Raw genomic sequence first — 25,256 nt, forward strand, 5'->3', positions numbered from 1 at the left:
ACTGTGCAACCTCACTTTGGCCCTCTTGTTTTTATGTATTCTTTAATTACATGATCACATCAGTGTTTAAAAAAAAAAAAAAAAAAAAAAAAGTGAGCCCTATCTCGTTCAGTCCACAAGATGGAACTGCCCTGGGGATGAATCAATATTGTGTAGTGAAAAGGCTGTTTTCTGTAGGAGCCCAGCTTCATTTGATGCAAAAGATGGAAGGTGTTTGGAAACAAGACTGCAGAAAGGTAATGAGCATTGTCATAATTCAGGCAGTTGACTGTTGCCCTGGAGAATCTGACACAATCCCTGCCTCTGACACTGATTTTCTATGTGATGCTGAGCAAGTCACTTAAACCAAACTTTTCACAGATGGTCACTAATTGTGTGTTTCATTTTCTGGGTACATGATCAGAGATCCTGGAGTCTGATTTGCAGAAGTGCTGAGCTCTCACAGCTGTAACTGAAGTCAAAGGGAGCTATGCTTTGACATACGAAGTGCTAAGTACTCTGGAAAATCAGGTCCTAGACATTTTAAATGAGGCCCCCAAGATAGTGGATGCTTTTGACTGTAATCTCTGTGCCTCCATTCCCCATCTATAAAATATGGACAATACCACGCTCTCACACCAAACATTTTTGTGAAAATAAATTCATTAATATTTGTGAAGCACTCATGCTATAGTAATGAGTGCCACAGAAAAGCTGATGAGAAAATTAATAATTCTCTCTTCAGAAGAGGGTTCCAATCTTATACAATAAATAAGGCCTGGGGCCATACACTGAACAATGGAGGGCCAAACATTGAAGAAGGAGAATAAAACAACATCAAATAGTTGACCATTAGGGCAGAAGAGATACTATGATCATGTAACTAAAGACTACTATAATAACTAGGCACAAGTGGGCCAAATTAAGGTTGCATAGGCAGCTAAACGTTGTTTGTTCTAACTTGATGTTTGAAAAGCTGAACATCAAATAAAAATCCCCTAATAACAAAAGTTCTATTAGCAATAACAGATACACAGTGCTGTAGGTTAGCATTTCTAGGGTGAAAAAAATATCAGTCATCCTGGAATTTAATTTTGCCTTCATGACGACGCTCCCTTAGAACAGAATAGCTAGATACCAAAATGGTAAGGTTTTTATTATATATTCCATTCTACCCTTGTCTAAGCATATGTACATACACACACACACACTCACACACACACACACTCACACACACACACACACACACACACCCACCAATGGACAATACAGTAAACTGCATATCTATTGTAGTAATAGTAAGTCATTATATCTAGTGATAACTTTGAATTAAGGGGCCAGATCCTCAGTTGATATAAATTGACATCAGTGGAGAATCATATTCCATATTACACCACGGTGTCTTTGAAGATGAGTAAATTTGGAACGGAGAATGAGGAATTTACCTTTGGACAAGTTCCTCCTAACTTTTGTCAGTCTTGATCCTTCCTTTCTTTCACATTATCGCCACTCCTCATGCCCTTTGCACCGATCCCATGAAAGCGTGTGTGTGTGTACGTGCTAACCAGATGGCAAAACTGGATTCATGCAAGAAAGCCGATTTAACTGGCCCTCGCTTATATTTTTTGGCAATTGTCAAATATAGTACCTCATGTCCAAGAGCAAAGCAACTAAGATAAAGAATGAGCAACCCCATTACACATTCCCACGTACATGAAGTGATTCATTTTGTTTCAGGCACACTGAATTAATTTCAGACTCCATTCTCATTCTCAAAACAGGTTTTTCCCTTTTTCACTTGTCCTTTGCCAGGTTAATGTTCTTTTACTGCAGTTGGATTATCAAACAGCAGCCGTGGAAATTCCATGTATCAGCTCTGAACAACTTATTGCCATATTACAGAAACAACCACATATATCATATTAGCAAGATATGATTAATTTCAAAACATTCTAGAAGAGACGATTGCTGTTGTCATTCAACAATATTTTCCTTTATCCAACTCTGAACTTTAATTTGCAGAACTATATCTGAAGCATGCCCAGACTAGTAACACTTAATACATTCTCTGAATTTCTGTTCAATAACTATTGTAGTTAGAATTTATAAAATTAAGCTCTGTTTTTTCAATTATCTCTTACCCCAGATGCAGCTGTTTCCTGCCACAATACAGTCTGATTAGGGCCTTGAACAACTGATTGCAGGTCAAGGTCTGCCCAAAACAAGGCAGCAAAATATATGTCTAATACACATTAACAACCCAGATCTCTCACTCTCCATGTTTAAAATTTCATTCTTACTTTCATCCATGGACCAACATCTATGTACAATTTAAAGCTCTTTATTTACCTTGTGTCTGCATTTAAGTACAACCCCATAGGCTCCTGAAACATCAAAGAAAAAAACCAAACAGATTAATTACCATGCTGTGGGAAAAGGAAATAAAATACATATTAGGCTGCTAAAATGTAGTATATTATGGATGTGTTGTTCCTCAGACTATTTTCTTACTTTTATATCTAAAATGCTTTGTTTTGTTTTTGTATAACAAAATGTAAAAATAAAGCTGCTTGTAAGTATATGGATTTTAGAATTCTTCTGTGAATTCCTTAGTTTTAGAAATATGCACATGCAAGACAATCTGCATATTCCTACAGGAAATGTCAGTACTGCAGACAGCCAATAAATTGACTTGTCTTAAAAAAAACCAAAAAACAAAACAAAAACAAAAAACAAAACAAAAATTGTGATTTCATATAGGTTCTGGTAACTCTACTTTTCGTTTTAAGGCATCTCTCAGGGATTATCTACACTTAAAATGCTACAGCAGCACAGCTATAGTGGGATTCTCCCAGTGGTACAGGTAATCCATCTCCTCGAAAGGCAGTAGCTAGGTTGATGGATGAATTATTTTGTCAGCCTAGCACTATGTCTACACTGGGACCTGGGTCAGCTTAGCTTTGCCATTCAAGGTATGGATTTTTCACAGCCTTGAGACATTAGGGTTTAGTTGCATTTGTAATGGTAAAACAGCTTTTCCATTTCTTTAAGACCTTCTGACGTCTTCAGAAATAGGCAATGTTTTTATTATTTAATATGTTGACTCAGATATATAAATAATCATTTTGTCTAATTCCATAGCATCCATAGTTAAGCATAGAAATTGTTGTAGAAATCTGAGAAATAAAATTGTTTATTGCCTGGATAACAATGATTTATTTTTAAGAACAAATGACCCCAACATTGAAGTCATCTTGGGAAATAACATTTTGCAGAATTTCATCTAATGAGAACAGGTTTTATTTTTTTTTTTTTGTTATTAATAGAACAATATATAAATAGCCTCTGAATACAATTAATTCTAATTCATATTGAATTATGAACTGAACTGACTTACCTTCACCTACAACCCCAAGGATCTCAAATTTATTCATCACATTACCAATATTAAGAATCTTCATGAAGACAAATTCCTCTTGTGATGAGAGCCACAGAGCATGGCACAGAGAAAGGTGTGTCTAAAAGGTTTGTAATAGGCAAAACTGTAGACTTTTGATGGGCAAAATCCACGTTGATTGACTGGACTGCTCACATACTTGTTCTAATTTCTAGGCATTAAATAGCTTCCTGAAAAGAAATGAATGATAAAATTAGCATCAGCAGATCTTGCTTTACAGCACTCAAACAAAAACAATGACATATATACCCAACATTTACTGTCAGCACTGTGGTATTTGATAAAGAAAACTACCTCATACCCTTTCTGGGTTTTATGGTCAACAGAGCTCTACAGCATGTGTAAAAGAAGCCAGCATGGGTGATTATATATCTGATATATGGTGCAGCTGGTTTTGTAACCCCATACTCAAGACATCATTTAAAAAAAAAAAAAAAAAACCAGCTTACATAAGAAATGTTTCCGGCTGGTAGAGGAGAAAAATTGCAGCAGACTACCACAGTGGGTAGTTGAAAATAGTGTTTTCTAATCCATTTATGTTGGCAGCTAGCTATAGAAAGATGCATTGTGACTAGCCAGTTTATTCTTCACTCACTCTCATGACAGAAAATCTTCACTGGAAAAATGCTTACTATGGTAGTTCCTCTTTCTCTATCTTTAATTACACCTGGAAATATTTCTAACACTTTTCATGGTTAAACCTATTAGAAACCTGTTTAAAAAGGACACACTCAAAAATATTTTCATGTATCATCATAATAAATTAAGTTTCACAGAAATGTAATATATTAGTATTGTACAATACACATACCCTCTCAAAGATCTACTTATAGAAAACAAATATAATTTCAGAAGATAAATATAGTAATTACAAAAAATGAGATGAACACACAAAGAAGGCAAGTTTTTACTCCACGCAAAATTTGTCATCTATAGTTTTAGTAGAATATGATAAGTAAAAGTGTACCAAGACTTATTTTACCAATGTGTATAGTGTTTATCATCACATCAATACTTACACCATTTATTTATTTATTGTAAATGCAGAGACACAAACCACACAGATTCACTGTAAAAGGGAACAGTTTTTCACAGCTCAGTGCCCTAGGAATGGGACTACTCAGGGGGAAATAGCCTGCAGGGCAGGAATGAATCCATATAATTAAACCAACACATGGCACAGAGATCGATGACCTAACTCTGCTGGTTCTGCACATACAGAAATATCAAGCTGCATCACTATTTTAGTGTTGCCAATGGATGTTGTCAAGAGTGCTTCTGTGAGCCAAACATAAAGAGGAGAGGTATGAGAGAGAGGGAAAAAAACCCAATAGTGGCCTTGTCAAAAGACCTGGAAGACAAACTTGTGTTTGTAGAGAAACAAAAGCAACATAAAAGATAATCAAATACAGTATCTTAGAACCAAATTTTCTCTCTCAAAGTGATTAAAATATGAAGACAAGAAGTGTCTTCCTAAATTAAACATCTAGGAAAAAAAGATTTAAAAATGTTATCCTCCATTACTGAAATACTTTCATAGTTATTTTGGTTGGGCAGGAGAAACCATTTTCCTTACCTGAGCCTCTGTTAAAGAGATGGCATTTCTTTCCATTCCCCACCTGCACTCTTTCCCCCCCCCCCCCCCATACTTGTCTCTGTCTCCTCTTTTTGCAGCTCCTCCAATCTCTGAGGTAACTGTAACAAACCAATTAAATAAACCACAGAAAGAGACATCTGATCTGTTAACCCCTGCACTACAGCCTGTAGTGGGCAGGGTTTGTCCACCCCGATGTATCATTTCACATAAACAAAGTTAGTGTTCTATGTGCAGAGTGTGTATTAGCAATTAAACTACTGCCAGACTGGTACTTTCAGCACCAACGATGCTAGATAATAAATAAGAAACTTAAAAACACCATCACTCAATACATGAGAAAAAATAATTTGCCAGGCAGAAAAAGGATCCATTCAGAAAATAAATTTTATTTTCAGCCTTCTATCAGTATCAGCCAATAATTTCATTAATGTGTTACTACCTCTTCCAGCTCATTAATCAAGTTATTAAATAAGACAAACCCTAGTCCTTGGAATAACCAATTATCCAGTCCCAAAACTAAATACTTCACTGTTTATAATTACCCTCTCAATGATTCTTCTTCATCTAGTTTTAAATGTACATGATAATGTTGAAGCCATTATGAATTAGTGGAGGACAAACTCTCATGAGATTGTATCTAAAGCTTTAAAAACTCTAAAGATATGTATAAATTTCCCTTCATCTACTAATTGTGAAATTCTATAAGAAACAGCAATTCAAGTCTGGCAATACCTGTTCCTCATAAAGCCATACTGCCTACTATTCATGGTTCAGTTCTTTTATTGATGTTTCTTGATTGGCTCTCTTTCAATATTTATGCCGTATTTTACTGGGAATAAAGGCTAGATTTACAAGACAGTAATTGCGAAGGTCACTTTTAAAAAAAAATAAAATTGTACATAAGCTTCCCTCCCCAAACCAATCTTTCAAATACATCTCCAGTTTACCACCAAATGTAATAAAAAACAGAGTGGCACAGTAAGTTGATTTGCAAATTACATTAGTACTTTCATTAGCAAATTACATTAGTACATTAGGGTGTGAATAGCTGCCCTGTAAATCCCCCACATGGACTCTGCAGATGCAAACTAAATTGTTCCTACTTTGCATTAATGTATTTCTGTTTGAAGAGAACTACATTAATGCAAACTAGGAACCTTATAACTTGCACCCACAGTGTCCATATAGAGGAGTTCCAGCATGCTGCTAACCACACTCCCGTAGTCCGAAGTGTGGGGCCCTACAGACACAGCCTCAGTGTGTAGCTCCATTGAAAGCACAGGACAGCAATCTAACCTTGAGGTGACAAAGGCACAGATAATCATTACATGATCCAAATAGGAAAAGGCCAGATCCATTAACTAGGATATCCAGCAGCAGCCTAGGATCTAGCAATATACTTGAGCAGAGAACTTGTGTCCACACACAGTTTATTAAGGTACCAACGTAAAACCAAACAAGGGAACTAACCTAACTTTAACACAACTTAGTTGCCTAAGAACAAATTCCAAGGCTGTTCAAACTTGCTCATGGTATGAAACTGTTACTAACATTTGAGAGACAAGATGGGTGAGATATCTTTTATTGACCAACTTCTGTTGGTGAGAGAGACAAGCTTTTGAACTTACACAGAGCTCTTCTTCAAACCTGAAGAAAAGTTCGGTGTAAGTTCAAAAGCTTGTCTCTCTCACCAACAGAAGTTGGTCCAATAAATGATATTATCGCACCCACCTGTCTCTCTTATATCCTGGGAAAAACTTTGCTACACCACTGCATACTAACATTTGGATCCACCGAGCCCCTATTTACAGTAGTTCTATCACCAGAACATCACCGTTGTTCCCATCTATAGCTGCTGGTATAGTGAAGTTGCTCACTGATCTGAACAAACAAAGAGACACTGGAAAAAGTCACACCCAGAATTGGCACGCACATTGAGATTCTCTGCAGAGAGGGAAAAGGACTGAATGAGCTGAGAGACTGAACTACCACTCACAATTCAGGTTCTGTGTTTTGTTTGGCTCTGCTAATCCTCTACTTTCTCTATTGGAAAACTTACCTCCAAAAATAAATAAAACTATCCTGAATACAAAGAATAGTTTCACATCATAGATAAGATGCAGGAATTGTGAGCGCCTCAAACAGATATACCACAATTTTCAAAACTGGGTGCCTAACATATTTTATAAACAGTTTATCACCAAAGTGATCAGTTATGTGAATTTGAAGATATTTGGACTCGGTTTCTAGACAGATTTGGATTAAAAAAACATTGAAAGTGCCCAAAGAATGCTAGACTTCCTAACCCCTCCTCCCATCATTCCCTCCCCCCGGACCTCTCCTCTCCTTTCTTATTCATGTATATCTTCTCCTATTTTAGTTCAGAAACTCCCACCCTAACATGTTATGTCTATGTAGTATTCTCAGTCTTGTATTGTCTGGTCTTACAGCTTTGATGAACTGTAAAATTGCATAATTCAACTGGAGATCCCATGAAGTGTGTAAGTAATTGAAATCATATACAAGCTGCAATTCATTCACTTTTTGTTCCTTTCATTTTTTTTTCATAAAGAAACAATCAATAAAAAATTCATCACACACACACACAAAAGAAAGTAGTAGGAGACTATGCCACTTACAACAAGCTTTCTATCCCCTACTGTGAGCAGGCCTGCTCCCAAATCACAAAGAGCCCAAAATGCCCATGGTGACTCAGAGGGCTAGCCAACATCTCTTGAAGAAGGGAGGTAGAAAGAAAAATAAACACTGATTTACTGATCTTATGTACTCCATTTTACTCTTAGAACCTAATTTTCATTAATCTACAGTGTATACTCCACTCCACACTGCAGGATAGAGGAGAACTTTTGGGTCTTAAAAAAAAAAAAAAGATTAAATAAAGATGAACATACAGAGAGTTTATAAATACCCTATGAATGCAGGAACTAAACTTTATGGTTATTCCAACACAGACCAAAATAACCACAATGACTGCTATTCCATGTAATTTTCAACCCTATTATTATTCTCAGATTGTTGGTTCATTATTCAGATTTTTTTTTTTAAATAAAACCTATTAAATCACTTTTACACAAAATTAAGCACACATCTGCTAAAAATAGACCACCAAGTCCAAAAAAATCCCAATATGTCTAATTATAAATTAATAGCATCAGATACTATATTGCTATTAGTGAATGAAAATGTAATGTCAAACAATTCCTTGGAAGAAGCATTTATCAGATTCCTATAATTCATTCTTGATGCTTTTTTCAAATCAGACCCATCAGAGAATGTGCATGTTTTTATAATTTTAATTCAACTAGCCTCTCAAAATTCAACATAATAAAAACTAAAAACATAAAAATGTATCTAAAACATGACAAAAAGAAAAGATCCTTCACTTGCCATTTGTTATGATGAAAACAAAAGTATCAGATTTTACTTACTTGCCTCTCAAGTTTGCTTACCCTCCACACACTTAAAATTAACTTAAAGAAATTTCTAGTGTAGTAAACTTTGTTACTTTGAATTCCTCTTGACTCACTGGTTGCATCTCCTAACTTTGAAACTTTGTTCGACTAGGACATCAGCTGCTTCTTTAATTGTTAATTCCAGGGCCACCAAAATACACCATCAGAAGGAGAAGCCAGCCCAGTTCTTTCCCGGTACCCTTTTTATATCCCTTATATTGTTTACTCTCTTTCTCAGCCTCCCTCAGAGCACTATGACCTCTTCAGAATAGCCCCCTTGAAGCAGGAAGTGAGAGTAGCAGAAGAGTGTGCATTCTGACATGTTTTGCTCTGTTGGTTCTACCTTCTCCCTGGAGTTATAGCTGAGAGATGAAGAGAGAATCCAGAGAAGGGACAAAATCAATCTAATCAATTAGATTATAAAAATGATATCAGGCTTGATAATATCTTTTAAAGATTTATTATGCACAGTACATTACTACAGTGATTAGATTTTTAAGAGCTTCTTTCAAGTATGGCAGGATCCAAAATATCACTTTTTTTTTAAACTTGTTTTGTAGGTGTGTGTGTGTGTGTCTCTTCTCCCCTCCACTCTTTCCAAATCAACTCCGGGGGGGGGGGGTGGTCAGTAGTACACTCATGAATAAGTTTACATTAACAAATCACACAGGAAAAAAATATGGTTTTGATAAAGAAAGATTTCAACTCCACCTTCAAAGAGATTATTTGGGGGGTGGGGGGAGGAAGGAGGGGGAGAGAGAGAGAGAGAGAGAGAGAGAGAGAGAAGAAAAGAGTCAGATGATGAAAACTATTTTGCCAGTATCCTACTACATAAAAACTAACAAGAGGAATTAACCCACATTCTAGACTAATCATTTATAATGATTTTAAGTATTTTTTAAGAAGCAGAAAAGAGAACAATCCACGCACTCTGCAGGACTTTGAGGCTTTTTAAAACTAAAGGCCAAATTGAATTTTCGGGGGGTGGGGGGGGAGGGAGGGGACAAAAAAAATCCACACCATCTTGCTCTTAAAAGCTCAAAAGAGATCCTGCATAATGCAAATTTTAAAAACAGACTCATAGAACTATAGGGTTAGAAAGGACTGCAAGGGTCATTTAGTCTAACTCCTGCCAAGATGCGGGATTTGTTGCATCTAAACCATTGAGACTCAGATCTCAGTGGTCCAGGAGCCAAATTAGCGATCAACATTACCCAATAGAGCTGCAGTAATGTTAATACATTGTTTCATTTACTATTTTATATCTATATTAATTATTCTCAAATCAAAATGACTGACCAAGTATTATTTTATCAACTACAATTGGTTAATAACATTAAAAGTATCTTTATTAATATTTAAATGACAGTGTTTAATATCTAACATTTAATATCTTTTCCAAACTAAACAAACCCAGTTTCCTCAGCCTTCGCTCACATAGCTCGCATTCCATCGCTTTGATCATCCTTGTCGCTCGCCTCCTTTCCAGTTTCTCTACATCTTTCTATACAACAGTGACCAAAATTGGACACAGTACTCCAGATGAGGCGTAACCAGCACCAAGTAAAGTGGTACTATCACCTCTCATGATTCGCATGCTATGTCTCTGTTAAGGCAACCCCAAAGTGTGTTGGCTTTTTTTTGAAAAAGCATTGCATTGTTGACTCATATATGCAACAATGTTATCTCATAACATTGTTAAGTCAATATGCCTGAAAATTTAGTTCAAGTCAGTTTGCCTCTAACTTTACAGTTTTGAGAGGCCACATTAAACATACTTGAATGTAATTAATTGAAAGATCAGGATGAAAAAATATTTAACGTTTCATATTTGCTATGTTTGATAGCATTTTTGGTATATTCTAGCTAGGTCTTATAGATACTACAGTGATAGTGGTCCTAAGAACTACACACATTTAAAAATAGAAATGACAGCATCTCTCTTTCTTCCCAGCCTATATAGTAGCTTGATACTTTTATCTGAGTGAATGAGAGACAAAGTCATTAAGGGAAAGCCAAGTCATAGAGTTGAGTTTTGAGAGTAGTTTTGAATTCAGCCATTATGTCTTGCAGGAGTTCAATAACCCTCATCCAGTTCCTGGGAAAACTTCATATTCATTAGCCTCTCTTTTTGAGAGACAGACTATTGCTTCCCCTGAAATGTGGCAGTCTTAGGAGGTCATGGAGGAAGAGCCAATCTGTCAGGTAATCAAGGCCAGTCCCAGAAAAGACTCTGAACATCAGGCCAGAAAACTTAAAGTGGACTCTGTATTCAATGAACATCCAATGCAGAGAGCAGAGCACTGGAGTGATTTGCTCATGACCATTTGTGTTGCTCAGATAGACAGTATAAAATGCAGCAATCTAAGTGAAACCTTTTAGGGTGTAGGGCTTTATTCCTACATAAAAGTTGTAATGATCAAGTCTGGAAGTCAAACTCATGGATTACTGTGTCCAGAATTGTGCCCAGCATGATACAGCACAATGCCTCAGTGAAGCAAAAACCAAGATGAAGAGCACCTGGATAAAGTTCAGTCCGGCCAAGATAAAAGGGGGTATTATCCAGTAAGCAGAAGTACTGTAAGGAATCAGCCTGAAAGAAGAAACACAAAAGGCATCTGCTCTAGGGTCAAAGTTATATATACGCACAAAATCCTGCTCCACTCTCCACTGGTCCTAGATACGCCAGTGAATTAATATTAGTAAAGTACAAAATTAGTACAAAAATCAGTACAAAATTAAAAGCACATGGTAGCTGTGAGATATATGCATACAAGTATTTATTCTCAGCCACATTTAGTAAATAAAAATTAAAGGTTTTACTGAAATCATAGTGATTTATTTATTTATGTTTACAGATGACATGGTGAAAAATTCTTAGTTATACATACTAAATACAAGTAAATACCTATTCAAGTAGTGATACTTGTATCTAAAATGTGTTTAATACTCAAGACAGAACATTTAGGATTTAGTAGATAGCTGTTCCATCTATCACCATAATATCTAGGGGCCAGAAGTAATACTTAATGCTGGCCCCTAGATATTATGGTGATGGATGGAACAGCTAACAGCTAAATTTACCTGAATTTAACCTGGCAACAGCCCTGTTGGGGGCTGTAGGTTAAGAGTTGAACCAAATTTCAAGGAGGGGAAACAGAGATTAGAGATAAAATCCTGAATGAAGCCAGAATGTAATTCTATGAGATTTATCCAAGGCCACCTAGAGAATCAGTGGCAGGGCTCCAATTAAAATCCAGGACTTCAAGCTTAAAGCACTAGACCTTCTCCATAAAAAGTAATTTTAATATCTGTTGCCAAAGATCTTACTGAAGAATGATAATTCTGCAGTTTACAGAATACATTTCTACTATGAAACTTGAGCTACAGAGCAAATGAAAAACATGAGCTGATCTTTAAACCTGGGGAGCCTTAGAAATTCTAAATGGAGCATGCCACATGATTGGTATTCAATAGCATCTGTGCAATAATCTGGTGGCCTGAGTTCAGGGACTTATAATATGTATTTTATTTCTTACAAGATTAATTGAATCTAAACCAGCTAGTTGTGCATTAGGAAATACATGATTACAATGCCTAGTTATCATTGTGACCCTTATCCTTGCCCTCCCATTTCTTTCCATTGTTTGTTACATCCACTACTTGGTGTTTGCACCAAAGAGCTTAAAATCTGATTAAAGACAGTGTGACGGGGTCTGCTCTACTCATCATTCGGCGGCAACTAATTGTGGCTCATCTGGGGAATTAGCTCTGCCATCTGATCAGATGCCCCTTCCTGAGGTACTGAGTCCACAATTCCACTTTCACTCCAGAGGCTCATGTTCCTAGAGTTTCAGCACTTTCCTCTTCAAAACTTAGCCTTCCAGCCAACTCACATTAAAATTCTGCCCCCTTCTGGGGTATCGTAACCCCTTTGAGGCAAACTGTCCCAAACAGTCTGCTCCCCACTGCCTGGTCTATGCCACTCCACCAGTGGCTGGTAGGGGAACCTGGGCCCACCCTCTACACCAGGTTCCAGTCCAGGTGCCCTGTACCCAGCAGCTCTGGGCTTTTACTGTGCCAGCCCTTACTGTGCCTTCCTGGACTGCTTCCTACTTTCCTGCTCTTCCCACTTGTATCAAGGATTGCCATTGCAGATGGATTTTCTCCCCCAGCCTGCCAACTTCCTCTCTTTATAGATCCTGCCCAGCTCCTCATCCCAATTGGACTTCAGCTGCAATTAGGCCCTAACCACTCCCTTAGTTTTCTCCAGATGCAGCCTAAGGTTAATTGGCCTCATTTATCCCTTCAGGTCTTGTGTGGGGTGGACATGCCATCACAACCAAGAACAATCCTTTGCTCTGCGCTAGAGATCTCTTGGGTGCTACTGCAGCATAAAAGTGTCACATTTGAGACCAGTCTGCTGTAGCAGTGACACAGCATTGATTGAAGTGCTGTAGGGGAAACCTGGATTTGAAGTGAGGTAAAAACTCACTCTGGTTCAGTCAAAAAAAAAAAAAATCAAAAAAATCAAAAGCAGTATGCAAGTGATTTGCTTCATCTATAGGGGTGGGGTTGTATTAATAAAGAGGAGCTTTGGCTAACCTGTGGACCCTACACAAATGCCTGCCTCTGGGATGAATAAAACCAAAGAAATATAGCTTTTAGGTTGTGACAGAGGATCTAAGGTCTGTCAGTTCATTTATTTATTTTTATTACTTTATCTTACCAGAACTTAAGAAGGGTCACATCCTAGTTATCTCCATGTTCATCAGAGATGGAGACTGGGGTCTTGTCTACAACACAGAGAATTTGTTGGTATAGTTATTTCAGCAAACTCTCCAAATGTACATGCAAATTATATCAGGAGAGCTAATACCAGTTCTCTAAACAAAACAAGGTATACTGGCAAAAGCAGTCTTTTGCCATTGTAACTGCATCTACACTAGGGCTTTTGCTGGCATAAAAGTGTTGTTAAAGAAGATCCACAGCCATTTATGTGACATTACTATGCCAGCAACAGTGTTTCCTGTAGACCAGACCTGGCTCTATCCAACTAGAAGGCATGAGCTAACTCTTATAGAAATGAACAATGAGAGATCAGAAGTTGTTCACTATAAAAAGGAAGTTACTGGAGTTTTTGACATACCAGCCTGGGAGACAAGAAGGCTGTGGGAAATTTCCAGATGGATTTAGCAGACATATATGGTGTTCCTCCCAAATATTACTGCTAATTAAAGATTACAGTATTCTGTATAAGCATTCATGAAACCATGGACTAACACCTGAGATGCACATGATGGAAAAATCATGGCTACATATGCAAGTGACTGAGAAGACAGACTTGAAAAACAGGTCCTGGGAAAAGGGAGGTAGCATCTAAGCAGCAGGAAATGATGAGAGACCTATTACAATTATTAGATTGAGAATGCCTCATTGGAGCTGGCTAAGAGAACCAAGGCCCTACGCTCAACTTGGCATTTTTCTGCTTGTCTGTTGGAATGTAATGCAGTAACTTCTGAACACAGCAACAATCAATCCAGAATTTGAGGGAATGTTCTAGGCATCAATGGGCAGAATCCTATGGAAAACCGGAGGGAGGATATGGGACAAATAGAGCCCCTGCCATCTGGTTAACAGATTCAGCTGCCTAAAGAACAAAGAATTGGTTGAGGGTACCAATTAACACCTTCCACATACCACTACGATCCCATTTTAGTTCTGCCCATCATCCCAATGGAACTTAAGTCATTCAGGGATCAATGTTTTATCTCCCAGGCAGAATGAAAAGAAATAATGGATTACAAAAAGTGTGAAGTGGAGGGAAAACGGAGGGCTGCAAGGAGCCCCTGGCATGAAGGATGGAGGAAGAGAGATCAATACACAGAGCCAATGAAGGACAAGGTGGAGGATTTACAGTGAGTTCCTGGAATAGAGGGGGTTGGGAAGGTGGCACACAGGGAGATTGGGGATAGGGCAGAGAGAAGAGGCTATGAAGCATGTGACCCTCTAGTGCAGCCTATAAGAAATGTAAATGCAGATCAGTCATTTAATTCACTTTTCCCTTTGCTTAATACATGTTGTTACTTTTGTACAAGTAATTTCCCCAGAGAAAAAGAGAACACCATAATTTCTAAAGAGATGTGCTGATGGCTAAAGAGTTTATGGAATTTATACTTCAATCAATTTCTGTCAAGGGATAGGGACAGAATAGTTACCAGCCAGAGAACTGTTTGGCTATTAGGCTGCAGCAAATGAACACAAGGGGAGAAGCCAAGGAAACAAGAGTCTGCAGTGTTGTTTGTCACATGGATGAAGGAAAGAACTGATCAGAGATTGTTTTACCAGCTTTACTTACATGAAGTGGTGGGGTTCCCTTCAGAAATTCCATCATTAATGGCTATTGCACTTCAAGTATCCCTTTAGAACAAGAACCCAACACCACCCACTTTCTCCTCTTTAAGCTAGGCCACAAATTGTACAAAACGGGATGTAAACATGGTGACTACAGTTTGGTCTGGACAATGAATCAAAGCAAAGAGACATGCAGATGAATGTCACAAAAGCTTAGCATGTATCCCACAAAATTACCCTATAAACATCACTATAAATTAGATTATTATTGGCAAACAGAACCATTCCCAAACATGTTAAAAGGCTGCATAATTAGACCGAGGAGACAAATAACCTTAAAAAGAAGGTCCCTCAGAAAAAGCAGTGCTAAAATATTAAATTTTAAGCTAAACAGAGAATACTAAACAGAGAATACAACTCCCAAAGCCACCAAGAAGCTAAATCTGTGAGTGGCAGAAATTCACATATGCAGCATAATTTAATCCATGCAAGACAGTAATTATAGTGTTAGAGTCTACCCATTATGCATAACAAAATGCACAGCCAAAAAAATAGAAAAGAAAAAAAAGGAGATGCCACCAACTAGAAAAACAACAAATTTATGCATGAGATTGTTATTGTTTCTCAGTAACACAGTATGGCTAAAAATACAATTCCTTTCCTGTTCCTAATGTAGATCACTAGCAGAGTCTAATACCTAGTTTCCTCTGTTATCCTTGCAATTACTAGTGTACTACTCACTCAGTATAGCCATAAGAAGACAGTGAAGAATTATCATTCGCTTTGCTGGATTGTATTGAGTATTTCTTCTTTCTTGTCAAGATAGGATACCAAATGATTTAAAATACTTGAGAACTTTTAGCCTCTTCTAGAAAATTTGTTTGCTGGTTGGGTTTTTATTTTTATCTATTTATCTATAGATAGAGACAGACAGATATATCTGCTCAGACCTCATAAAATCCATATATCAAATCTGCTCAGACTTTTAACAGCTTTCATGATGAGATGAGATAATTTCCTCTTACCAAATAAAGAGTAGCTTTTCCTTTTGAATATAAAGATACACATCTGAAATCAAGCCCAATATAGTAGGTTTGGGGGTTTGTTTGTTTTTTTTTTTTTTTTTATTAAAAACTATTTTATATGCAGTTTGTTGAACTGGAAAAAAATTTAAATCTCTTATTTATTAAGCCAGAAGTTTCATTTTGAGATATTCTTCAAGACCTAGAATGTTAAATGTATTTTGTTTTCTCTATTTGCATCCATTTCCTCACCTATTCAGAATGCTAGTGAGTTTAGAAAAACCCCATCTGTTTGCTCATGATGAGCTTTTTGCGGGATTTAAGGCAAAAATATATGCATGACAAGTTACATGATAGCATATGATACTGTATTGGTAGCCGAAGTATTTTTCCACTGCAGGGTGTTTATCAGACTGCAATAATTCTATTAGTACTTTTAAGGCTTAAAACACACCTTCTGCTGAATGCTCTGAGTCACAGTTTTAATGACAGTGTGTGATGTTCTGTAGCTATGCAGCTTATGCAAGAGAATACTATTTGCATTAAATACCCAGATTTAGAAGCCACCTTCTCTTCATCTTTGTTAATAGTGAACAACAGCTAGTAGTAAAAAAGGACAGGCATATCCCTGTATGCAACTCTTATAACCAAGAAAGAATTCTAGTTTGCTACCTATTAGATGGAATGAGCAGAAGATTTTTTGTTGTTGCTGTTATTTTATGCATGTATTAAACTTAAAATCTTCCTTTCTGCAAACAGGAAAATATGACAATTAACTTTGAGTTAAAGTTTACAGTATGTTTCAATTACACAGGCAATTTTTTAAAAGAGTGTTAAATGAACAGTGTTCTTTCCCTCCCTTTCTCACCCCAAAAGAGGCATTTAAGTGTTTTAAAATGAGCCCTCAGAAACAAGGGAACTGAAACAGTCTGACAAGTCCAGTTCACAGACTGAAGCAAGAACAAAAAACAAAAAAGCCAAGGATAACGGGTTTGTTGGTATCAGATACAAACACTTTGTAGCACCTCTCCCCTGTTATTGCCAGCTCTATTAGCTTAAGGCAAAGAACTGGAAAAAATCATGATTCCTGCTCTTAGAATGAGAATTTTATCATTTCCAGTCTCCTGATAAAAGATGGTGCAACACAAACATTAACCCAGACAATCAAGTAACACTTGAAGACTGCTTTAGCCCATATTTTTCAGGTGCAAAGGATTTTGGGGCCAGAAGGGGGAATTGTGTTATCACTTAAATACTTTAGATTCATGTGTTCTTAAAAGGGGTGGGAGTAGTTTCATCTTGTGCTTTTCAGTTCTGACAGTGCCCCATTATTTATGTACTGTTCTTTGTCTTTTTCCTCAAAGGTAATTACAGCCAGGAAGTTTGGCAGGGAATAGCTCAGAGCTGCCTTTTCTACCAAACCAGTAAATGAAATTCATGTGCAGATACCATTTTGCTAATAATTTGGCTTCATTAAACTCAATTGGAAGATTTGAGGATTTGACCACTAAACTTGGTTGTCCTTCATCCTATGCTTATTTGACAGGGTGTCTGAACTAGCTGTTGTACAAACTAATGATTAATGGGATTAAGAAAAATATATGAAAGGGGACAAATTCCAACTTCTGAGTAAAATTTCCTATCCTCCTTTGCTTTACCCTGTCAGGGATAAATATGAGCAAATGGTATTCCCATTTCCAACCTCTCCAGAACAGTCATCACATGATGTAGATGTTGAAACTTACCCCTTACTTTTTAAACATAAAACTGACTCCAACCCAAAATCTTCTTCCCATGCTTGGCTGTTCTTGTTCCTTTCATAACACCACTTAACCAGACCCGAGGTTATCATGACCAAAGGACTACTCCTGCCTTCCTTATATCCAGGGCAGGCTAGGAAGGCTCAACTGGCATCTTCCTGCAGGATTTCAACACTTGCTAAAAAGATAAATCAACAGAAGAGTGAATCCTGTTTCAATGGAGAAACAGAATTCCAGGGACTCTCATGTTAAGAATAACAGTGAAAAAATCTGCTGATTGAGAGCACAGCATGGATATTCTTTTTGTGAGAGCTGCAGATCACTGAAATCTTGTAAAATCTAATACACGCACCTGGATTAGAGTTCAGACAAGCATCACAGCTTTGAAAGATTCTACATAAGGAGCCTACTTGATTAGAATGAAGCTGCACCTGCAGCAGACAATAAGGTATATATATTCATAGCACTATCTACTGCCCAGCTGTTCTGCAGATAGAACTTTTGTCAAACATTATTGATACACAAACTAGAAGGTAACAATCTCCAGTAATGTGTGGTGTAATTTCAAACAGAAGAAACAGTATGACATTAGTCTGTTATACCTCAGGGGAATAAACTTTCATTTTAAAAATATGTAATTCTATGTGATAGGAATGACGACACATTTTTCACTTGATTATCTGGAGCGAGAGACACATTCCTTTCCCACCTTTTGATCACACAAAATTAATCCTCTTCCTTTTGTTTACATAAAAGCAGGCTTCTACTTTGCTTCCCTTTCAAGAGGAGGATATCCTCACAGTACAGGCAACTCGCCCAATGTAAGACCAGCTGTGAGCGCTGGAAAATATAATTTTAGTCTTAAATAAGTTCAATTAACTTAAAAAATCTATTAGTCTAATTTCTAATGGTTAGTAGGAGTTTCCCCTGGTGAGCTTATTACTTATTAAATTTTGCAAAAATTAAACTTTCATTTGGAAAAAAGATATCTAGCCATAGTTGCAAAGAACTTTCCAAAAGTGATGCAGTATTTCTTGCTAGGTCTGCAGGCAGCCAGCTCTAGTGACTCACCTGCTGCTGAATACTTGCTAAGTACCATCACAGTGAAACACAGGATTCTGTCAATTTCACGGCTGCAATTCAGAACAGTGTTTCATCAGAAAATACCAATTTGAACCCAAAATGTTTCACAGAAACCTACTGGGTTCAACTAACTTATTCTGAACCACAGTCAGAGTTCCATCAGAAATCTGCCTGGTTTCTTGACAGCTTGCTTGGCAGGCTGCTGAGGACCTAGAATATCCAGGGTCTATGGCATGGATTAGAGCTTCCAGACCTGATCAAGTTGGCTTCCCACTGCCAAATGGTTTGCCACACCTTGGCTCCTCAGAAATAACACTGCTACTCAAGGTTAGGCAGTGGCAAAAGTGACAAGAATGTCAATTTCACTCAGCAGCTGCCAAGTGCTTCAGAAATTTGTTTGGGAAAAAAACATGTGTTTCCACAATGAAAGTTTTCCAGAATTTCTAATTAAGAACCAAATTTTGAAATTTCCTACAAGCTAGAAATTGAGTTCTGGCTAGCTGTATTCAGAATCCTGTTGGCAGCAGCGAAATCAAGATATGAGTAATAGCATCGCTATCCACAGCATGATATACGAAGAGAAACCCTGACCAAAAATAAAGTATCCAATAAAACTACATCATCTTTAATTGAGGGGAAAATTCCACTAACAGAGCTGAAAGAAGACAAATACAACTTTTTGAAAGAAAACAAACATCAGCAAAAGATTATAATTCTCTTCCATAGGGTACATTAAGACCAACATTTCACCTACAGGTCTCGTGTTTCTGTGAAATACACATTTAAATCAAGGCTTTCATACATGTGCCTACTTCAAAGTCGTCTGTCACAAGACCTCATACTGAAGATAAATTTTAATTTTTGGAGCAAATATATTTCTCAGCTACTGTCATCTTAAAAAGCACACGTGATTGACCCCAACGTTGCCAACTCCTATGATTTACTGCAAGTATTACGATACCTGGTGCTTTTCTTAAAATTCTAGTTCTTGGAGTCAAGCAATTAAGTGAAAAATCCTTACTTCGGTTTTTAAAAACTAAGTTTCTAACACTCATGGTTACAAAAAAAAGCTTTAAAACATGAACCCTAAAAGGCTCAAAACCAGAAGCCAAGTAAAAAGAATGCAAAATTTATTTTTTACTTCTCGTTATTTTGGGAGGCATGACTCACGACTTCTGAATACTTGGGGTTGGCAATACTACCAACAGTAGAGTTTGATTTTATTTTTTTAAATACAAAATGTGTCCTCCTCAAACCTGTTCTTAAAATCAAAGTGACAGTAGCCTAATCTTGCCTCAAGCATGCAATTAAAGCAGTTAAATAAATGCAACTATTTAGCCACCATTCTTTCAAAAAGTCCAAGCAAGCAAAGACCAAGTACCCAGGATAATGTAGTCATCTTAGTAATGCATAGGTACTGCCTACTGCATATTAACCAGACCTCAAGGGACATTCCCAAGTCATACAGAAAGTAATACCAGCTTCATTGTTATACTTTGGGCAGCATTTTGATGGCTCTAGATTCCCAGTTGAGCACATCTGGCATTATGTAAGTTGTATGTGGAAGTTTGTGTGTCAATTTAAATTTAGAACTGAAAGACAGTGGCTTTTATAACTGCCAGATTTCTTCCCATTTCAAACCAATTATTTAAAAAATTAATTATGATTAATTTAGAATTAGAAACCAAAATAGAATCAAAATTTTCCAATAAGTCAGACCACATGAAAATTCCCCATTTAAAATATATATTTTTACACTATGTGAAAAATATAAATGGGACTATCTTTCATCCAACTGTTATTTAATGTACTAAGTTTTAGCAGAATTGTTTTTAAAATTAACTAGATTCTAGTTAAAACTGCATTTCTTCAAATACCTTGAGTTGATTTCAAAATAAGTATTCACTAATTTGTGTGTGATCTAGAGATATCACTCTTAAAAATCAATCTATATCAATAAAGTGGAAAAATGTATAAAACTCATTGCCTTAATTACATACTCCAAAAGGGCACAGAGTAAAAGATAAAGCAGCGTAGCAGTACCATACACACAGAGCCTAAAGGACCTTTTGGGGCAGGGGGTAGAGAATCAGGAGAGAAGTGAATTTCTTTTATCTGGAAGCTAAAGGAATGAGGTACCTTCACGTTTATCAGACACACTCACTAGACAGAGATTGATATCCAAGATATAGCCCTACCCCATCCCTTCCAAGCAAGGTCCAGATACTGCATGCAAGCAAGATTACCAGCATCTTTCTCTTCCCAGCAGCCGGGAGTTAGGGCTAGATTGCTCAGAGATGCACTTGAACCTTACTGATGAAATCCCTTTATTTTTAAATTAACTGTGATAGAGCATCTGCCCCACACTGAAGAGGTTAAAAGCAGTCTAGGGAGGCAGTGTGGGAAGCGGCCAATAGGAGAAGGGCTGAGAGGAACAGCCAATCAGGGCCCAGCAGGCCCATATAAAAAGAGCCGCAGGGCAGAGCACTGCCTAGAGCTCAAGGAGGGAAGGCTATGTCTCTCGGAGGCTGAGAGCCCTGCAGCACCTGAGACAGAACTACTGCTGGCAAGGATTGGGGGAGTCAGACGAGCTCCTGGCTGGCTGGCTGCTGAGAGTGGGTAGTAGCAGGCCCTCAGGATGGGCGAAGATGGTGCTAGGGCTGGGGAGAAGTGGTCCAGGGAGACAGCTATAGGGAGAGGAATTTGAGGCACAACAGGAGGCTGTGATCCACAGGGTCCCTGGCCAGGAACCAGAGAAGTGGGCATGCCCAGGTCCCTCCCCTGCTCACTGGCCACTGGGGAAATGTCAGAATAAGTTGCTGCAGGCTCCACTGAGGAAGTGGTCAGACAAGGTACTGCAGTAGCCATTAGGGAAAGTGGCTGGACTCCTGAGGAGCCAAACCTCTCCCAGAAGGAGGGAACACAGAGTGTGATGAGGCCGGAGGGCCAAGTCATGAAGAGGATGCTGTGAGTCCTGACAGCTGTAAGAAGGGCTACAGGCAAACTGGAAGAGAGTAATGATGCACAAACTGTGGATGTGGGTTTTGGCCTGGAATTAATACCCAGATGACCAACAGGAGGTGCCAGTGGTGCGAACCCATCACAGTAACCAATCACTAACATGTTTAGACCTTTGGCTTGTAGGTGCCTGTATACTAAAAACAAGCCTTAATTTCTGTAAGCTACCTTAGACAACTAGGGTAGCATGACGGTGATGCCATACCTCCATCCTATTGTCCAGGGGTTGAATGGATCCTGCCACCCTATCTGCAGGTACACCTCTTAAAGAATATTAGAATCACTGTCTAGTATTTTCCTAGGCAGATGCCAAGTCAAAGGGGACACCCTTAGCTATCTTTTTCACAAACTGGAGAAATATTAGATCATCTCTGGGAGAAATTCTTTTTTCTCCTCAGTAAGTATGTACTACTTGATGAAAAGTCAGCATTATCATCTCTATCTAGAAAACAGTCTTGTTTGTGTTCTTCAGCAAAACTTCCCTTATCTCAAGCAAGCACTGCAGTATGCGGCAACAAAGCAATGTTTTGACAACAGCCGTGGAGAGCCCAAATGCAGGAAGGCCTATGGGGACACCAAGAACAAAACCAGAGAACATCTTCCTCCTTCACACTGCTATATCAGTTTGCAGCCTACAATTGTTGGACTCCTCGGTGCTATTAGATGTCCAAACAGGCTCCACAGTGGGAATTCCCACTTTCATCTGCAAGTTGCCAGAAGATTACACCCCCATCCTATCAGACTCAGACATGGCCACGCTTTCCAGGGCTTGAGTATTGCAACTCATCTCAAAATGAAGTCCTACACCTGGAAAAGGCTTCAACTGGTACAAAACAATTGACCCATTTGCATAGCAATATAGGTGGCCCAGAGCACAAGTGTCTGAGCACATCACCCTGGTGCTCTGTACCGGGCTCCCCACTGAAGAGAGTCCATTTCAAGGTCAGTGGACAATCTTTTAAAGTCCTACATGGGACTGGCCCTCCCTGCTTGAGAGATTGCCTCACAATCTACAACCATGAGGGAGCTACATTTCAGTGGAACCACAAAAAGTTATCACCTAGTGGGGTTTATATGCACACGACAAGATGTCCTGGACTAAATTATGGAACTCACACCCTGAGGAGATATAAACAACATGGAGCCTTACTGCTTTGAGAACTCTATACACTGCAAAGTAGCATCAGCAAGGCTACAGTACTTACCCATATGTGGCACTACAACTTCTGCAGTAATTTGACTAGGGTCTTCATTTTACAGTTATCTGAACTGCTATAGGATTCTTTCCCAATGAATTATGGGAGAACTTGTCTGTCTTTTTGGCACATGGGGGGAACTGTAGGAAGGCAGTGGAGAATTATCTGTACTTGCGTGATTTAGCTTCCTCACTTTAAAATGGGCAGGTTATCCCAGAAATTCCTAGTGGTCAAAGTTCTTTGGTGCTGGACCAACAAGCAAGGGAGAGTGACAGGGGAAAGAAGGTTGTTGATATCACTCTTTCATCTGTTCACAATGACCTCAGGAGCTAGAAATCCATCAAAGTTGTATTTATCTCTCCCCTTCCCTCAAAAAAAAATCTTAAATGCTTCTGTAAGGAGGATATCCAGCTTCTCCAGAAAGGATCCAAAGAGAATAAGGAAATTTCCCTTTCCTCCACTGAGCTAAGGAATGAGTCCTAACTGCACTCCTTGGCACCACCTTCACACCTAGCCCTCCTTATCCCAAAGGAGCACCCAAACACCCAAAAAACATTTTCTTTTATTATCACAGTATGAAGAGTCAGGCTGCAAGACAAAACGTAAGATGGAAAGGTAGGGGAGAATTCCAAACACTATCACAGCAAAAATACATCATGCACTTAATATCATTCCTTGGGAAGTTAAATACTGAAAGATTAGTGGCATATATTTTACAGACAAAATACTGAGGCACAGACAAGCTGACTTGACCAAAGTCATATGACAAATCAGTGGCAATCCATATTGACAGACCACTTACTCCCTGCAGTATTATCTCAGATTAGTCCAGGTTTACACAAAAATAAAGGGAGAGGAGCTATCTGGAAGCAACATAGTTCAGATTCTGAAAAGTAGGCCACTTTCAAAATCTTGGTCCATACCATCCAAGTGCATAGAAAAGAATAGTTTACCCTTTAGTGAAACTATACTATTTTGAAGTAATGAGCAAAATAAGGTGCAATACAACTCAAATCTAAGAAGATTCATTTTTAAATAAATTCAGCAAGATCAAGAGAGCTTTCTAAGAAGTGCGTCTTAAGGGCTGCATCAGTAGCCAAGAAGATGATTGTGCAAAGTGGATATGGTCATATTAAATTTGACTAATTGGTATTGTAACTAGCCGGAGTTAGTTAGGAGTTCATTTATCCGATGAAGTGTGTTTCTGCCCACAAAAGCTTATGCCCAAATAAATGTGTTAGTTTTTAAGGTGCCACAGAATTCTTGCTCTTTAGCAGGAGTTAGCAAGTCTTGACAAAATCTCTTTTTCAGAGACATGATATTTTACAAGACATATGGTTTTTATTTTTAGACATGAGTCATACAATAATGTAAGTTATTAGAGATTTTATATTTTGCTCAGAAATACCAAATGGTATTTTATCTGGCGGTGCAGTGCTGATATTTGTTATTAGTTCTTGGACTATTAATATGATGCATGTATAAATTATGTATTGTGGAAAAAATTATAAACACTTTCAAATCACTAGCACAAAACATGCATGGAGAAAGGTATTCAGCATATACATGCACACCATTTTTAATTATTTATAAATTAAACACAGAAGTCTTGGCAGAGAAGCAACAAATGGAGCCTGAAAGCATAGATTGAAAAATGTACCCCATGTAAACAGCACATCCAGACTTTTCTAGTCTACGTTGTCTTTTTTCAGTCAAATCTTCCAGAAACCCATGGTCATGCAGGAATATAAGCACGCCATAAGGCAACTGTCTTTGGAACATTTTAACAACTCTGCCATCTCAGTTCATACTTTTCTCCAGAGAACAAGGGAGAAAACAAGAGAGCATACATTTGTGAAAAATTCCCTCTGAACTTCAACAGACGCTGGTTAACTCCATCCAAGCACAAAAAAAAAGTTACAGAACCCTTTAATGTATTGTATTTCAACTCATATTTTTCCCCCCTCTATATACCAATCTCCCCTCTAATTCTACTTTCATATATTCTTTCTTAATCCAAACCTACAGTTCTGTTTTATCCAGTAATTTCAAATAGATATTCAAGCTTAATTTTTTAAACAAGACTTAGCTAATGTAAATACTTCAGTCAGATCACTTTAGTAGACTTCTCTCAAGAATAAATTCCAAATTCTTTCCTCCAATCAGAGCTCCTTCATTTCATTAATGTTTCGCTCTTCCTGAATTGTACTCGCTGAAAATGTATCTTTCAATTAAGTAACTACATATGGACACTATAGCACAATCCAATTGAACAAAAACAAAAGCCAGAATCCAGGAGTCCAAAACCAAACAGCCC

General features: G+C 37.9%; 1 protein-coding gene across 4 annotated transcripts in view; it reads right to left on the minus strand.

The window, feature by feature from the left end:
• Positions 1 to 25,256, minus strand: part of CDKL5 (cyclin dependent kinase like 5) — a 190,105-nt gene that overhangs the window by 118,099 nt on the left and 46,750 nt on the right. For all 4 annotated transcript variants that reach the window (XM_067566076.1, XM_067566077.1, XM_067566075.1 and 1 more), the window contains exons 2-3: positions 3,377 to 3,606; positions 2,329 to 2,363 (exon numbers count right to left, since the gene is read on the minus strand). In XM_067566076.1, the coding sequence (XP_067422177.1) occupies positions 2,329 to 2,363; positions 3,377 to 3,440 (99 nt within the window). In that variant the 5' untranslated portion in view covers positions 3,441 to 3,606. The remainder of the gene's footprint in view (positions 1 to 2,328; positions 2,364 to 3,376; positions 3,607 to 25,256) is intronic.

The sequence above is a fragment of the Emydura macquarii genome, unplaced genomic scaffold (genome assembly GCF_026122565.2).
Source record: "Emydura macquarii macquarii isolate MOO-44397 ecotype Brisbane River unplaced genomic scaffold, CSIRO-AGI_Emac_v2 contig_2734, whole genome shotgun sequence".
Taxonomy (NCBI): domain Eukaryota; kingdom Metazoa; phylum Chordata; order Testudines; family Chelidae; genus Emydura; species Emydura macquarii.